The sequence below is a fragment of the Miscanthus floridulus genome, chromosome 1 (assembly GCF_019320115.1).
Source record: "Miscanthus floridulus cultivar M001 chromosome 1, ASM1932011v1, whole genome shotgun sequence".
NCBI classification, from domain to species: Eukaryota; Viridiplantae; Streptophyta; class Magnoliopsida; order Poales; family Poaceae; genus Miscanthus; species Miscanthus floridulus.
Window position 1 is genome coordinate 45,615,907 of NC_089580.1, and position 13,589 is coordinate 45,629,495.

A 13,589-nucleotide genomic window follows, 5' to 3' on the forward strand; every position below is an offset into this window, starting at 1 on the left:
ATGATACTTCGTTTGAGTTTGGGCAATGCACGAAGAACCTTTTTTTTTTGGGGGACGTGTTTTTGCCGCGAGATGTATCTGCAACAGCAAGTTGGTTTGTACAGGTCAGATTCTGAAGTCCTGAAGTCGTCTTCCTCCTTCGCCTCCAAGCAAACCAGCAAGCAGGGCAAAGTAGTCGCCGGCAGAGTCACCCCGCACCCCCAGCCCCCAGTGATTGGGACTGACAGAGGTCTGCAGAGACTAGCGGCGATGGCGCCACCCTGCCCCGAACCCTAACCCCACTCCACCACCGGCCATGGGATCCCAGCCGCCGGCCTCCCGCGTGGCCCTGGAGCCCCTCGCAACGCTCGACCCCCCCGCGCTCGCCGGCCTCCCCGTCTCCTCCCCGCTCACCGTCCGCTCCGCCGCGCTCTCCGGCCACCTGCTCTACCTCGGCACCGGCGGCGGCAAGCTGCTCCTCTTCTCCCTCCAGGATCCCTCCACCCCCGAGTTCCTCCGCCTCCTCCCCATCGGCGCCACGCTTCCTGTCTCCGCCATCGTCCCGCTCCCCTCCGTCGCTCGCCTCCTCGTCCTCGCCGACGGTCTCCTGCTCCTCGCGGACCCGCTCCTCTCCCGCCCCGTCCGCCGCCTCGGCTCCCTGCGCAACGTCGCGGCCGTCGCCGCCCGCCGCGTCGACCCCGCCGACCCATCATCATGCTCCGTCGCCATCTCCGTCGGGAAGAAGCTGCTCCGGGTCGACTTCACGCTGCACGACGCCGACGAGCTGGATGTGCAGACGCGCGAGATCGCCTCTGTCGAGGGGGTCAAGGCGCTCGCTTGGGTCGACGACTCTGTCTTCGTTGCCACCGCCACTGGGTACTCCCTCTACTCGAGCACCACTGGCCAGGTTGTGGACATATTCTCGCTCCCAGAATCCTCCGGTCACCCGAGGGTGAAGCCGCTCTCTGGAGGTGACGAGGTGATGCTCCTGGTCGACAATGTCGGTGTTGTGGTCGACAGATTTGGCCAACCGGTTGGAAGCAGCTTGGTGTTCAGCACCACGCCCGACTGCATAGCCGAGGTGTTCCCCTATGTGATTGTTGCTGGGGACTCCAAGGTCGATGTGTACAGGAGGAGAAACGCTGCACACCTACAGACCATTCCTGTTGCCAGGACTGGTCAAGGCGTTTTGATTGTGGCTAGCGATGATGATGGGATCGGCACGGAGCTAGTTGTGATCGCTACGACTTATAAGGTAACGTAGGTACGTCGATTCATCCGTTATTCATTTGAACTTCTGTATCCAAATTCTATTAGTGTATTTGTATTAGTGTTATGTGGTGCCACAACTGTTGGAAAGAAAATAACTTTACATTACATTGCATCCTAAATAGATGTAGTCTCCCAAGCACACAGGACTAGATGAGCAGGAAAGACTGCCTATATGAATTTGGCATGGGTTGATAGCTAAAGGGTCTATACAACTGTGGTTGGCCTTTGGTTTTACTTTCACAAGGAAGGACGGTAGGTTACCTTTTAGAATCATAATGTTTGTATATATATACTAGTTATAAGTTGCATAAATAAGGCTAGCTTTTACATTCCCTGTACAATTTTAGTACCATATGTATAGTTATCTAAGATTCTAATGTAAAGGAAAGGCTAATAGCACTATAGTAGTGGAAACTGAGAATGTTTAGTCTGGCTCTAATTTATGCAGATTATGCTTATGTTACACTGATATAGGAATCAATTGGCTTATCCAGGTTTTTTGCTACCGTAAAGTATCTGCAGTGGAGCAGATTAAGGCATCTTTACGAAGAAAGAACTACAAGGAAGCTATTTCTTTATTAGAAGAGTTTGAGTCAGATGGTGAAATTTCAAAGGAAATGATCTCCTTTGTCCATGCACAACTTGGATTTTTGTTGTTTTTTGACTTGCGTTTCGAGGATGCTGTAAATCATTTTTTGTTATCAGAGACTATGCAGCCATCAGAAGTATTTCCATTCATTATGCGGGATCCTAACCGTTGGTCAGATCTGGTACGCTACATTGCCACTTGGTAGCTGGGATACTGTATATGAGATAAATTGTTTTAGTTCAGTTTCTAAATTAACTGTGTACATCACAAGTTGTGTATTAATTGTGTACATCACAAGTTGTGTTCCAAAAGTACTTTCTTGTCACGTTGTCTTAACCTATTTCTTTTCATGATGAAAATTCACTCTTAATGCTTACATTGAGCTCTTAAAATGATCCAATAAATCTGAATCAACTATTAAAAAATCTCTAGATGAACCAGCTTGACCCTATTTTAGCACAATAGTCATAGATAGGAACTTGTTGAGCCTTACTGGGTTAGAGTATTTATGATTCATCAACTCATTCTTTCAGTTTATGATGAGTCAGTTTTTCCTTCATGGCTCTTTTGGCACTTAACACTGATTATTATTGTACCCTATGTCCGTACCTACTGATTATAACTACGGAGAAACCAAACAATCTTTCATACGTTCAGCTACTTGTTTCTAATGGTAACCATTAACAATTATATCCATTAGGTGCCAAGAAAGCGGTATTGGGGTTTGCATCCACCCCCTAAGCCCCTTGAAGAAGTTATTGATGATGGTCTGGTAGCAGTTCAACAGGCATTGTTTCTGAAAAAGGCAGGTGTGGATACAATTGTGGATGAAGATTTCCTTTCAAATCCACCAAGTAGAGCTGATCTTTTGGAACTAGCAATCAGAAATATTATCAGGTATGATATATGCACGGGTTATATTCATTGTGAATCACTGGGAAGCCACGTCTATCCTCAACTATCTTAATGCTGAATGAATCCAGGTACCTTTGTGCATCGCGGATGAAGAATTTATCTTCTCCAGAGATGGAAGGAGTTGATACTCTTCTGATGTATCTTTATAGAGCACTTCATCTTGTTGATGACATGGAGAAGCTTGCATCATCTCAGAATAGCTGTATTGTGGTATGTACATGCCCTTTAGACATCTGCATCCGACGTGCTTTTGTATGTTGAAGTATTGAATTGACAGAGCACAATGGTCCCATCCTAATGTTTTCATCACATTTGAGTGAACACTAAGAAAGCTGCTTGATGCATGGTGCAGGATGAACTAGAATCCCTTTTGGATGACTCTGGACATTTACGGACACTTGCTTTCTTGTATGGCAGTAAAGGAATGTGCTCCAAAGCTCTTTCTATATGGCGTATACTGGCAAGGAATTATAGCACAGGTTTGTGGAAGGATCTGTCTGAGAATGGTTCCTGTGGAACTTTGGTTGGCAAAAGGTCTGGCGAGGAAATTGCCGCTATAGAAGCAGCCAAGATCCTCAAAGAATTGTCTGATGAGGACCTTGTTCTGGAACATCTTGGATGGGTATGCATTTCAGGTTAAGAACTTGTTTATCTTATAACAAGTGTTTTATTACTGAATTTTATTTGTAGGTGGCAGACATTGATCAAGATCTAGCGATTGCAGTTTTAACATCTGAGACGAGGGAAAATCAACTCTCACCAGGTAATTGATATGTTCTGGATAGACCAATGTATCAGTGTGCTTTTACTACATAATCATGGCCAGACACATTTTCTAGTTTCTGAGCATGCGTGTCAGAGAATGATGATAGGGACAGAGGGGTAGACTGTTTTAGAATAATTTTGCATGGTTATAGCTTATCGTGTGACATTTAGGAATGTTTTTTTTAGTAATTGGGGGTTAGGTATCTTAAAAGGCTATTCTGCAGAAAAGGTTGTCGCTGCTGTCATTTATTTGAATAATGCTATTTTGCAGAAAAGGTTGTCGCTGCTGTTGATGCTGAAAAGGTTGTGATCCATCAAAGGTATAGATGATTGTCCGTGAACTTTTCAATAAGTTCAGATCTCTTAATTCAACAATCCAAATATAATATTTTAGTTTCATATGAGTGACAAAATATGAGTGACAAAAGTAGTAGGATTACTCTATGGACATATTTGTATGGTAGCTTGTTAGTATGTGTTTTTGCAAATTAGCTCTAAGTACGCAACATCCTTATAATCAACTTTTAGTGGCCAAATGTTGGCTAGGGCTGCGAGGGTGAGAGAGGGCCGGCCGCGGGGCCTTTGCCCACGGCCGAGCAAGAGGGAAGGGTTTCCTTCTTAAGTCTTGCTTGATTAGATTGATACATCTCCTCTCCTTATATAGAGAGGTTTACTTGACTCCCAAGCTAGGCTTACTTGACCCCTAAGTAAGCGACCCTTATCTCTAATTAACCCTAACACTAATGGGCTATATAGCCAGCCCAGGCCCAATAGGCCCCTGACGTACTCTAACACCCCATGCTTTCAGTGAGGTTATAGAATCATTATGCAAATAGTGTTATTCCTTTACATGTTCTTTAAAACTGTTTGTCTATATCTTCTCCTGTATCTTGTCTCTTTGGCCACCTTCATTTGTCATTCATCAGCAGAGAATGCTATGTGGTAATGATTATTTTCTTATTATCCTTCTGTTATAAAAAGTCTGAACCAGCCAAATTGTACAGATATCTGCAGTGGTTGATTGAGGATCAGGGCTGCGATGACCCTCACTATCACACATCATATGCTCTTTCACTGGCTAAATCTGCGATTGAAGCAATTGATATGGAGTCTAAATATAGAGGGAAAGACAATAGTGAAATTGATTCTGATGCACAATTTATTTATTTATTAAGAGAGAGCTTGCAATTGTTTCTGCAAGCTTCAGACCTGTATGATTCAGAAGATGTGCTCGATGTGATAGCAGAATCTGAGCTATGGCTGGAAAAGGTGATGTTACGATTTGTCTTCTTCCTGGCACTTCCATGTTTGCCTGGTTAAAAATCTTTCCATTGAACTCTCATGCTTGCCCGATCATGCTATACTGATACTCTAGACTTTCCCTTGTCAGGCAATACTGTATAGGAAAATGGGCCAAGAGAATATTGTACTTCAGATACTAGCATTGTAAGATTCTATGCTCTTGGGTTTGATTTTCTATATGTTGCTTTCCTTACATATTGGTTTGTTGTAGCCTGTAAATTGCTCTATTGAAATGTCTGCTGCTTGTTATGTGATGAAGGAAGCTGGAGGATAGTGAAGCTGCTGAGCAGTATTGTGCTGAGATTGGTCGAGATGATGCCTATATTCAGTATGTCATTTTTTTTTTTCACATCAGTATTTCTAAATTAATTAACTTAATTTTTTTCTTCGTCTTTTTGAACAGAAATAATCCCTGCTGTTCATGTTGTCCTTTTTTCAATCTCAGGCTTTTGGGTTTGTATTTGGATCCTCAAAACGGGAAGGAGCCTATGTTTACAGCAGCTGTACGACTTCTTCATAATCATGGTGAATCTTTGGACCCCATACAAGTATTGGAGGTATTACTTCATTGTTGCTTCAATACTCGCAGATTCTTTTGAGAGTCTTGTAGCTTGCATGCTAGTTTGCAAGATGTTGGTGTTCTGGCCTTCAGTATTTTAGGATGGCATATCAGTCATGTGAGGACTGGAGAGAACGGAATAAATATCGTGAAGGTAGTTGTTAGCTCTGGAAATGTGGTGTTCTGTTGAAAAGTGAGCAATTAAAAAAAATAGGACATGGATACAATTGTTCCCCCCTTCACAATAGGATTTGGCATATCTGAACAATTTATTGACCTGTTGGACGTTAACGTTCCAGTATTGTTGTCAAAAAAAAAAAGTTCCAGTATAAATGATCACGATCCATTAAACATGGTCTGTCTAGTTTCCTATGAAGCAAACTTGCCATCTTGCCACTGACACCCTTCCCCAGACCCCGCACAGAGCGGGAGCTCTCTGCACTGGGTACTGGTATTGGAAAAGAACAAATATGCAAAACTGATGTCCAACCATTTTTCTTGTACTACTGTTGCACACGATCCTAGGAATTGTGAGAAGTCTCAAAAAAGGTTACTGAATAGTCGATACCTAAGTACAAGGTACTCATTGCATCATTAATTCACAACTACATGTTGTATAGCTGCAGGGCTGCCATGTGCATCTGTCTTTATGTTGTGCCATACACTAGTTTCTGGAAAACGAATCTAAACCATAATCTTGTGCCAGAGATTATCTCCTGATATGCCTCTTCAGCTGGCATCAGATACAATTTTACGGATGCTGAGGGCCCGAGTGCACCATCATCGCCAAGGGCAGGTGAGCATAATTCTTTTCCGTTTTTTTAGGGTGAAGTTTTCTGTATTGAACAGTTGAACAGCGTTATGGATCATTGCCTAGTTTAACCGAGTTTGTTTCAGGTTGAGATGCAGTCTTTCTTACCAGTAGAGTTTCTTTGCTCTTTTGTGCTCCTTTGCATGATTTAGATAGTCCACAATTTATCACGGGCGACAAACCTAGACGTGCATTTAACGAGACTGGAGGAGAGATCGAGGCATGTGCAGCTAACCGACGAGAGTATCTGCGATTCATGTAGAGCTCGCCTCGGCACCAAGCTGTTTGCGATGTACCCTGACGACTCGGTTGTTTGCTACAGGGTATGCCTACTTGAGGTGTTTTGAGTTTGCTGCCGATAGCAGTAGCTTGTTTGCATGGAGGTTTCAGGTTTCTTTGTGTGTAATAATAATAACTTGGTTTTGCAGTGCTATCGATCCCAGCAAGGTGATTCCTCATCAGGGCGTGGCCGTAGCTTGAGGAAAGATGTTATATTCAAACAGAGCTGGCTTGTCAGTAGATAGATAGCGAGGAAGGAATGAAGAGTGGTGATCTTGAGGCCAGCATTCGGCTGTGGCTGCTCGGAAATGGCACTAAGTTTTTTGTGTCTGGATGGGCTCACTCTGGAAACTTGACCAGGGCGTTGTGTATTTTTTTTGCTGAGGCCAATGAATGAATATATACAAATACAGGCATACCGCATACAGGGGATGTGTAGTCTGTTCTAGTAGCTGTAGTACATTGTCTGTAGAGACAAATAATGCTATATAACACGCTGATACGAGATTTGGTAGCTGGAAATTGCAGGTGACAATTTTGTGCGTCCTCACCAGTAGCCCAGAAATGCAAATGCCCCACTAGATCGCAGTGCTGGAGGTGCGTGAAACACGTTTTCGTGGAGACTGAAACGAATGGGGTGGTCGTGAAAGTTGATAGATAGACAAATCCGTTCGTTTGCTACAGACGACTCAGAACAAATCTGTTCGTTTGCTACCAACGAATGGGGTGGCCTTTTGGAAAGCTGGATCTTACGTCACTTGCCTGTGTCATTATTACAGGATGTCGTAGCTCCCTATATGTAAACTGCCACAACTCAAAACCTAAATACCTAATAGCCATCATTCTCTTAGCATAATCAATATAAATTACATCATTGCATTAAACCAGTGGCAGAGTCAGGATTTTGCACCAAGGTAATCCTTGTAAATAAATTGAGCCACACAAATGTACAATTAATAATAGGACCACAAATCCATACTAATAACCAAAGTGCAACTAAGACATAGAAGTGAACATAAATCCATAGTAATAATCGAAGTAATACAAACTGTTGACATAGTGGCATTATGGCACCATCTCTTAATAGTTTAGAAACATTACAAAAGCATTTGTGGCCGCCGCCCTTATGGGCCAATTTGGTAGGGATTTTCATAGCTTCACAAAGCTGTTTTCAGCTTCTACCAAACAGGCCTTAATGAAATAGCTTCACTCTAAAACCTATTTTTTAGCTTCCCTCACATCCATAGTTCCCTAGGTGAAGCTGAAATTACTGGCTTCTCTCAACTTTCTCTTTGCTATCCTCTTTGAGAAGCTATTTTACCAAATATTTTTGAAAATAGCTTTTACTTCACTGGTGAAGCTACTTTATGGAACTGAAGCTACAGAAACTACTGAGCTGTACCAAACATATGCCCTATATTAAACTAGGGATTCCAATATAACAGGCTAAGCCCCTTTCATCAGCACGATCACATTGTTGTTTTGGCGCCGCTGGCAGCTAAACCATAATGTTGCCCCTTGTGGTTAGACATCACGTGCCTTTTCGCGTGTGTGTAGAACCACGACCAAATTCGATCATACTCCTTCGCCCCCCAAATTGCATCTAGCCAGTGGGGTCTACCGTTACGTCATCTAGCCTGCCCCCAACACTAATCTCTCTCTTACCTTAGTTGCCTTGCCATGAGCTTCTTGTTCGCGCACACCACGTATTGCCACTATCGTCTACCGCCATCCACTTAGTCGAAGTTGTTGCCACATGCAATCCGCCGTAGCGGTGCGGTCAGCCTCACCTCTGTCCCCTTTTCTCCTCACAACCATGGCCGTTGCAACCAAGGATAACATGGACGACACTGCCATTGTATTGCATTGCCTTAAAACCTCGATGCATGTCAAACCTGATTAGCAAAATTCACTTGGCACATCACCTGGAAGGTTTAGAATCAAACCTTGCCATGAATTGTATCAAAGATCCTAGGGGGTTGGGGGTGTGTTGTTGGTGTGGTGGTGGTTAGGCTACTCCTTGGGTCGGTCCAATTGCCATGGGACATGGTAAGGCCGGCTGGTAGTCACCCTAGTACAACCACAATAAGTGGTGCTAGTCCTTCTAAACCCCAAGTCTGGCTGGCCGTGGTCCTTTGTTGATCTAACTTAAAGATGGCAATGGGCCCCGATACCTGATACCCGACGGGTATTTGATCCATTAGAGGACGGGGATGGGATCATATCTTTACCCGCGGGCATCTAAATGGGCAAGAATCCACCCCCGACGGGTATAGTGGGTACGGGAACGTTCCCTGTTTACCCGTCCCCGTTACCCGTTGGGGAACCCGACTATTTAAGCTGTCATGCGAGTATTAGGCCCAAAGAAGCTCAACATAGGTATTTTGGCCCAAATCTGAACAACCATATATATAGTTTGTGTGTTCTAGGAACCCTATTTCAATTTTTTCTCACCATCTCCGCCAGCAGCACAAGCACGCCTGCCCCACGAGCGTTCGTGCCCCTCGCTTCTTCAGTTCGGTCTCTCTGCGCTCGTCCTCCTCGCAACCTCGCTCCTTCTCCTCGGCATTTCCGAGACTCCGACACTTATACCCGGGTGAAGAAGAAACGTCTCCGATTGCAAAGCTGCGACCCCAAGTGTTCTTGTTTATCGGGTATGCAGTACCCGTCGGGTATGCAGTACCCTTCGGGTATCTGTTACCCGACCGATGCCCGACGGGTACGGGGATGGGCAAGAATCTATACCCGAGACAGTTAACGGGGACGGGGACAGGATGAATTCTCCGCAGCGGGGAAGAGAACGTTCTGGCGATACCCGACGGGTACATCCCCGTTGCCATCTGACCCATGGGTCTAGAACTTTCCTTGTTCTATAACCCTGTACCCTTCCTTAGGCTAGTCTAATCGCCAACCCACCTGATATTACACAATCCTGCCTTTAAGTTGATGTAGGTGACAGGGCCATTTTCGGTTACTTCTCATTCTACATGATCGATGGAGATACGGACGAGGAGGAGTGGAACCGATTCTATATAGTTTGCTTATGTACTCTAATGCTATGAGAGAGCGCTGAAATCTTTGCACTAATAAATCGATGAAATGTGATGTAAACTTGATATGGTTTTGGGAAACTTGAATGTTAATGCATGTGTTGTGACGATCGCGTATGGTATGTATGTATAAAACATGGTTTATTGTGATGTTCTTGTGCTTCTGAGGTGTTTTTAATTTGTTGGTCTCGGGCAGGTATGGATTGAGACATATCCCATGGAATATTGGGATTGTTTTGCTTAAGTCAAGTGGATCAATGGAAGAAAACTCGGTCGATTTATTAATATGGATGATATACAATTTACGCGGTTTCTCGCATAAGCCGTAAGAGACTTGGCAAATGGAGATTGAACTTATTTCTAGGCTTTGCAAGAAGAAATAAAAATGCAAGCACTAGTTCATTTGATGGATGCGATGATCATGCATCCATGAAGTGGATATTATTGGAGAAGGAAGGCGCTCCTGACCTGACCTGTACCTCGGAAAAGCGAGGCCGTACATGAATGGAGCAATTGGCCCGTCAGTGTCTCATGTCCATACATCAACGGCCGGAAAGGCCAGATTAAAGCGAGGGGAGCAGCAGGAGATGGAGCAGAGGCATGCCAGAACCCACTCATCGTTAGCTAGCAAATTGCCTATATTATATTAAAATAGTGCTGATCCATCATCCATGTCGTCATAAGTTAGGTTACACACTGTAATGCTACACTCCTTTATTTCTCGCTAGCCTAGCTAGTAGCTGCTGCTACTCCTTGGTAGTAGCATGAAGGAAATATCTGGGCCATGTTTAGTTCGGCGGAATTTGGCGCCGCCGAATTTCCTTGTACCGCACTGTAGTATTTCGTTTGTATTTGTTAATAATTGTTCAACCATTGACTAATTAGGCTCAAAACGTTTGTCTCGTAAAGTATAACCAAACTGTGCAATTAGTTTTTAATTTAGTTAACATTTAGTACTCTATGCATGTACCGCAAGTTTGATGTGACGATAAATCTTCTTTTTGCATAGTGTCAAAGTTTGGATTTTGGGGTGAAGCCCTGATAGATGATGATGCAGCATGAGCAATGTAACGTGCATGCACAAGTGACCGTCGCTGCCTGCCCAGCAGGTCGGCCAGCACACACATGAGACATGACACATCTCATCAATTCGATCTCTCGCACGAGCGAGGTGCAGTGGTGCATGCAAATGCATACATGATCGATCGATGTGCATGTCTTCATCCCTGTCCTCCACTGCCCTGCACTTTTGCAATGTTTAATTCCAGTGGAGCCTTGCTTTGCTAGTGCAGGTGCTCCCAACTCGCACTTTTGCAAGCCTATAAATATGCATGCATGGCAGCCATGGCATCTCACACTCACAGCCAGCGATCGAGTAGTCTAGCTACAACGACACAAGCAATACCATCTCATCACTATCACAGTCTCACTGCAGCTAGCTAGATAGCTGATCACAAGACAAGCAAAGCAAGAGGTGATCGATCGTCGACGATGGCCGCCGCTTCCTCACAGCAATTCCCGCGGCTGCTACTCGTGGCCGCGCTTCTGGCGTCGTGCCTCGTCGGCGCCGCCAGCTTGTCGTCGTCGTCGATGCAGATGCAGTGCCACGAGGAGGACCAGGAGGCGCTGCTGGCGGTGAGCTCGGCGCTGGGCAGCCCGTACCACTTCGCGTCGTGGACGCCCGACACCTTCTGCTGCGACTGGTACAACGTGGACTGCGACAACACCACGGGCCGCGTCGTCGGCCTCACCGTCTTCGGCGACGGCAACCTGACGGGCGCCATCCCGGACGCCATCGCCAACCTCACCAACCTCCGCACGCTGGTCCTGCGCCACCTCCCGGGCCTCTCCCGGAGCATCCCGGACTCGCTCGCGCTGCTGTCCAACCTCTCCCAGCTCACCATCTCCTCCACGGGCGTCTCCGGCCCGGTGCCGTCGTTCCTGTCCCAGCTCACGGAGCTCACCCTGATCGACCTCTCCTTCAACTTTTTCGAGGGCAGCATCCCGGCGTCGCTCGCCGACCTGCCCAGCCTCTCCAGCATCGACCTCAGCCGCAACCGCCTCTCGGGCCCCGTCCCGTCGCTGCTCCTCAGCAAGTGCACCGACCAGGCGTACCTCCGGCTGTCGCACAACAACTTCTCCGGCGCCATCCCCGACGGGTTCGCCGCCGTCAGCTTCGCGCACCTGGACCTGTCGCGCAACGCCTTCACCGGCGACGCGTCGGGCGTCTTCGGCAAGGGGAAGCCGCTGCAGCACCTGGATCTGTCCCGCAACGGCTTCGCCTTCAGCCTCACGGCCGTGGAGCTGCCGGAGCAGCTGAGCTACATCGACCTGAGCCACAACGCCATCCGCGGCCGCATCCCGGCGAAGGTGGCGGACCTCGCCGGGCTGCAGCTCTTCAACGTCAGCTACAACAAGATGTGCGGCGTGGTGCCGACGGGAGGGAACATGGCCAAGTTCGACGCCTACAGCTACCAGCACAACAAGTGCCTCTGCGGCACGCCGCTGCCTTCCTGCGGCCACCGTTTCTACTGATTTTGTACTGAGGATCGATCCTCGGAGCAAGGTAAGTAGAGTGGTCGGCCACCGTTTCCATTGATCGATCGATGAGAGGAGGAGGAAGCTCTACACGTATGGCAAAGAAGCTCATAGAGTGCTAAACCACGTAAGAAGAAGCTCGCACGTAAGAAGAAGCAAGAGTAGTGAAATATATAGTACGTAGTACAATACTAAACCAAGAGTGCTATATATAATGAAAGTGAAGAAAGGTACCTACAGGTACCAATATGCATGTAATAATTGTATCCTGGAATCAACTGTTAAAGTTAGTTCATGGATCCCAGGATGCATGGATCGAGAGCAACTACAAAAATCTGTACTATATATATACTAGCTAGTGTAATGGTTGTGTCACACAACTTGTGTGTTTGGGTTTGTGTGTCTGACTAGGTAGAGACAGATTAATAAGCTCAATGCATAATATATATGAGTCTCTCCTTTGAACTACCAACAATATATTGTTGCTTCACAATGCTTCCAGCAGTTGGCATGCATAAAATGTTTCCATTTATGAAATGCTGATGTCATAGCACAAAAACTGACGATGTTCCTGTGGATCTAAACCATCCATATCCATCAATATGTAAATCAGAAGATGCATTTCAATGTGTTGGCTCCCCTCAACAGAACATTTATATTCTGTTGATGCTCGACCTCACCGCCAGCCATAAGATCGACACTGGAAGGCTGAGATTGAGCCACGTCACCTCAGCCCACACCCCTCTGATGACGTGGCTACATACCTTGTTGACCTCTCAACCCTCCTGTGTTGATCTGACGACAGTCTATGAGCAACGCCATAACGAGGGTGAGCATCTGCCACTGGCGGAGCCTCGTGGACGTGAACCTGGTCTCTTGCCCCCTGGTTGCATGTTTTGTCAATGCATATAGTATTTCTCTCATCCAATTGCTATGTAACGCCTGTGTGTTTGATGGAAATTCGCCAAGTGTCTCAACCTCTGTGAGAAACTTGCAGCTGGAGGGCCATCTCTGGGTTCTGGCTGGGGCAAGAAACCTCCAGAACCTAGAACTCGGGCGTCTTGGGTTATAGGTACAGGGCAATTGCATAGTCGGTTCGATTAATTGTAATCTTAGAAAGGATTTTTCTGGTTTGTTTCGTTTTACCCCCTCTTACCTTGGTCCTAGCACTACTAGGAATATCCACTTCTATGACGACCAGCTTTCGTCACTGAAGGAGCCCGCGTAATACAAAGATATGCGGCTCTCCTGCTTGTTCGAGAAAAAAAGCTACATATGTAAAAATGACAGTGGTAGCGCCCGGCGTCCGGATGGACGCCCGCGCCTGCATTTCGTTTCGCGCGCTTCACGTGGGGCCCACGTCGCTCGAGCGACACGAGGGGGAGGGGCGGCGCCTCTAGTTCGAAAGGACCTGGCCGCGACGTTGTATGGATGCCCAGCCGGCGCCGGGAGGAGGACACACTGAGACGAGGCAGCAGAAGGCGAGGAGGAAGATGCAACACCTGATTTACTTTTGAAACATCTAGATGC

The 13,589-nt window shown here is 46.4% G+C and overlaps 2 protein-coding genes across 3 annotated transcripts; both read left to right on the forward strand.

The window, feature by feature from the left end:
- Window positions 1–86: 86 nt before the first annotated feature.
- On the forward strand, window positions 87–7,004 carry LOC136482359 (vacuolar sorting protein 3-like). Of its 2 annotated transcripts, XM_066479569.1 has the most exons (14): window positions 89–1,234; window positions 1,746–2,021; window positions 2,541–2,737; window positions 2,824–2,965; window positions 3,108–3,377; window positions 3,446–3,518; window positions 3,792–3,840; window positions 4,525–4,789; window positions 4,911–4,966; window positions 5,082–5,150; window positions 5,268–5,379; window positions 6,088–6,177; window positions 6,345–6,515; window positions 6,621–7,004. In XM_066479569.1, exons 1-14 carry the CDS (start codon window positions 296–298, stop codon window positions 6,714–6,716), a joined length of 2,805 nt encoding a protein of 934 aa, XP_066335666.1. In that variant the 5' UTR covers window positions 89–295; the 3' UTR covers window positions 6,717–7,004. The 2 variants fall into 2 exon arrangements, with proteins under 2 accessions (XP_066335674.1, XP_066335666.1); XM_066479577.1 differs by lacking the exon at window positions 6,621–7,004 and having other exon boundaries at window positions 87–1,234; window positions 6,349–6,509.
- A 3,888-nt stretch (window positions 7,005–10,892) lies between these two features.
- On the forward strand, window positions 10,893–12,534 carry LOC136482369 (polygalacturonase inhibitor-like). Its single transcript, XM_066479587.1, has one exon. The coding sequence runs from the start codon at window positions 11,013–11,015 to the stop codon at window positions 12,054–12,056; it is 1,044 nt and encodes a 347-aa protein (XP_066335684.1). The 5' UTR covers window positions 10,893–11,012; the 3' UTR covers window positions 12,057–12,534.
- The last annotated feature ends 1,055 nt before the right edge of the window (window positions 12,535–13,589 follow it).